The following is a 3766-nucleotide window of genomic DNA, read 5'->3' on the forward strand; positions in this document are numbered from 1 at the left end:
CCCTAGGTAAAACACAATCTTTCATATATGCAGTTTTCAGTTTTGCAGGTTTTGCACATCAATCTTCGCACAATGACGAACATCTTTTTAGGAAATATGAGAATTTTATTTTCTATTCTTCCGTTGCGCATGTGATGTCACCCGTGTCTAATGACTTTGAATAAATTTTAAGTATTCACGTTAGCTTATAGTTTGTTATTCCATCATCTTTCCAAAATAAGGAACTTAAATTAAGTTCTTAACCTATTTAAAATAATGCTATAGCTTTGTGTTATATCAATCTTACTGATTCCTCAGTTATATGCAAACTACCACTTTTTTTCTCACATCTTCAATTATTTAAGAACTAATGCTATAGCTTTTCTTGTAAAAATTATGTACCAAACACGGCAATTTGGTAACTCAGAATCTCGAATTGGCTTGTAAGTTTCTCAAAATTGTGGAAAGATGTGATCAAATATTTATAATATTTTGATTTACATAATATTGAAACAAATTTCCCAAGAATTTCTAGCAAATTGTGGGCGCCAATGAGATCAAATCTACTCAAAATAATAGTTTAATTAATATTAATATTATAATGATGTTTTATTTAGTTATAAATATTAGCATAACACGAAGATAAAACAAAACAATAGTCTCATATTCTTGGGATATCAATATTCAAAAGGGAAGATTATATATTGATAAAAATATTAAATAATGAACTCGAAAATTGTTTTTGGTTATGTTGTTTTATGATCAAATCTATTCAAAATAATAGTTTTATTAATTTTAATTTTATAATTATATTTTATTTAGTTATATATATTAGCATAACACGAAGACAAAACAAAATGATAACCTCATATTCTTACAATATTACTATTCAAAAGTGAAGATTATATATGGGTAAAAGTATTAAATAATAAACTCAATATAAAGATCATGTTGACGAGGTTAGCCCCGACATCCTCAAGGTAAACACAAATCATCGAGTCTTAGACGGAGTGTTTTTTGTCTTCTTCCTCATCCATGAATCTCTTCCAGAACCAATGTTGCTTCCAAACTTTCTCGGTCATTTCATCGATCGGCACGTTCTTGGTCTCGGGCAATAAGAAGATGACGAACAAACCCATCACCACAATCCATGCACCAAAGAAGAAGAAGATCCCGGCACGTAGATGACACATCATAGATAGGAAAGCTTGGGCAATGACAAAGGTGAAAAGCATGTTGGAGCTGACGGCAAAGGCATAGCCGGCGGTCCTCGTCGCCAGGGGGAAAGTTTCACTAGGAATCAACCAGCCAAGTGGACCCCAAGACCAAGCAAAGCTCGAAACGAATAGGCACACGAGCACCACCACCCAAACTGCCACTCCGTGTCCCAGCTCATTGGTTGCTTTCAAATTCACAAGCAAAATGCCTCCAATAGCCACCTGCATGCAAATCACCCCCCACTAGAGTTAGAATCTCATATTTCAAACGATTCCTCGTAATCTATAATTTACATGTTTAATATGCCCATGGCTTGTGTCCCTAACCTGTGTGATCAACATCTGGCCACAAGCTTCAAGAAGCAGGAATCTCCTCCCGACTTTGTCCACTAAGACCACTGATACGACGGTAGACAGAACATTGACGATCCCCGTGATGACCGCAGAAAGAAGTGAAGCATCATTCTTAAATCCGATGGTCTGAAAGAGGACTGGTGCATAGAACATGATGGCGTTGATCCCAGTGAACTGCTGGAAGACTTGCATCACGATGGCAATAACCAATTGCGGTCGGCTACTTCTCTTCATGAGATTCTTGAAAGGTTGCTTCACCTGTCGTGCCATCTCGCAGGCGTGTAGTATTTCCTCGTACTCTGCATCGACATTGTCGGTCCCCCGGATCTTCTTCAACATGGCCAAGCCTTCCATAAGCATCTCACGCTCGATGAGGCTCGTCGGGGTCTCCGCAATCACCATGGAGCCCAAGCAAAGCATCATCGCCGGCACTCCAGCCAAGCCAAGCGCAAGTCTCCACCCCCAGGGGTGGATATTGGACACCAAGTAGTTTACAATGTTCGCCACAAAGATCCCGATGGTCACGTCAAGTTGGAAGAGGATGTTTAAGGCTCCACGGACGTGAACTGGTGCGATCTCCGACAAGAATAGAGGAACTGCCTACAGGATGAATAATAGTGGCAAACATATGACACGGAAAGTGAGTTTAACAAAAGATACATCTTCCAGGAGAAATTGGAAGTTAATAGGGAAATTGAGACGGAAACTGAAGAGAAGAGAAACTCTAGAATGAAAAATTGTATGAAAAAGAAAGTAGAGCAAACCTGATTGGCAAATCCAACACCAACTCCGAGGAGAATCCTTCCGATGATCAGCATGGCAATATTCACAGCAGCTGCGTTCAGGATGACACCAACCAAGAAGAATATTGATGCTGCTTGCATAGTGAGCTTCCGGCCATGTTTCGTGCAAATCTTCGAAGCTACGAAGCTGGCTACCAAGGCAGCAAGGTACAATGATGAAGTGAAAAGCTGAAGGTTTTGGTTATCAAACTTGCAATAGTTGTCTTCCTTGGCTTTGTGCTTCCTCTCAAAGACCGCAGGGAAGAACTCCTCCAAGAAGTCATCCATAGATGTCACTCCCCCTGCAGATTGACCGTACAGATACGATTGATTAGTTCCATGATCAGAAATAGATTGGAGCTGAATGAGGAAGTCTTTATGCAAAAGCAACATATATGAGGAAGTTGATGACAAAGAGAAAGAACCATCACACAACCAAGTGGAAAATCCAAGCAAGATCTGCAAGCAACCATCTCTTATCTTGTATGATAGAGCATCTCTCTCACCGTATTATCAATACCATCAAATGGGCTAATGTCAACTAAAGAAAATAAACAATCATCTTCCTGTTGTACCTCAATAACAAGTTGTTCCTTTTGTTTTTTTCTTTTATAATAAGTAGGTCTAATTATCTGATTTAACCTATGACGACAACGTAAGACAAACCTGGCCATACCTTCGATGCTAGATAATAAAACAAATAAATCTAGGGAAGGATTTAGGCAAAAGCAACATATGAGGCAGTTGATGACAAAGAGAAACAACCATCACACAACCAAGTGAAAAATCCATGCATGGAATCCCAAGCAAAGTTATTACAAGATCTGCAAGCAACCATCACCTATCTTGTATGATAGACCATCTATCTCTCTGCAATGGAGGTGGAGATTGGATTATTAATACCATCCAATGGGCTTATGTCAAGTAAAGAAAATAAACAATCATCTTCCTGTTGTAGTTAAAACCTCAATAACAAGTTGTTCCCTTTCTTTTTGTAAAAAGTACGTCTAATTATCTTATTTAACCTATGATGACAAACCAAGACAAACCTGGCCATACTTCCGATGCTAGATAATATAACAAATAAATCGACTACTGAATTAATACAAAATAGAATTTACCTGATATCCCAATGTCATAACCAAACATGAGGCCTCCCGTGGCTGCAATTATTCCACAGATTACAACATATATTGTGATCCTTCCCTCAAATTTCTTTGCACCATCAGGCCCCGCATTTGACATCACCATCGCCGGCATCTTGTCCTTCCTCTCTCGGCTGCAATATTGCACCTGGTTTACACAAAAGACCAAGTGCAAGATTGTCCGAAGAGGTGAAGAAAAAAGGAAAACAGAAGATGGGGATGCCAACTTGAAAGGAGACAAGAAAAAGGGTGTATATATAGAGGTCTTCTAGGGATGAGAATTAAGCAG

General features: G+C 38.9%; 1 protein-coding gene across 1 annotated transcript; it reads right to left on the bottom strand.

Moving 5' to 3' along the window:
* Nucleotides 1–952: 952 nt before the first annotated feature.
* Nucleotides 953–3549, bottom strand: LOC135652473 (sugar transport protein MST4-like). Its single transcript, XM_065173420.1, has 4 exons — nt 3454–3549; nt 2315–2634; nt 1524–2150; nt 953–1418 (listed from the first exon to the last, which is right to left on the bottom strand). Exons 1-4 carry the CDS (start codon nt 3479–3481, stop codon nt 981–983), a joined length of 1413 nt encoding a protein of 470 aa, XP_065029492.1. The 5' UTR covers nt 3482–3549; the 3' UTR covers nt 953–980.
* Between the last annotated feature and the right edge of the window lie 217 nt (nt 3550–3766).

This window comes from Musa acuminata, chromosome BXJ3-11 (assembly GCF_036884655.1).
Source record: "Musa acuminata AAA Group cultivar baxijiao chromosome BXJ3-11, Cavendish_Baxijiao_AAA, whole genome shotgun sequence".
In the NCBI taxonomy this organism is placed as follows: Eukaryota; Viridiplantae; Streptophyta; class Magnoliopsida; order Zingiberales; family Musaceae; genus Musa; species Musa acuminata.

What these genes read in the sequence shown, in the direction of transcription:
- LOC135652473 (XM_065173420.1), bottom strand. Translation starts at nt 3,481, where the DNA reads ATGTTTGGTTATGACATTGGGATATCAG. An exon ending in GTGTTGGATTTGCCAATCAG is followed by an intron (nt 2,151 to 2,314) that starts GTTTGCTCTACT and finishes TTCATCCTGTAG; the next exon opens with GCAGTTCCTCTATTCTTGTC. An exon ending in GCCAGATGTTGATCACACAG is followed by an intron (nt 1,419 to 1,523) that starts GTTAGGGACACA and finishes ATTTGCATGCAG; the next exon opens with GTGGCTATTGGAGGCATTTT.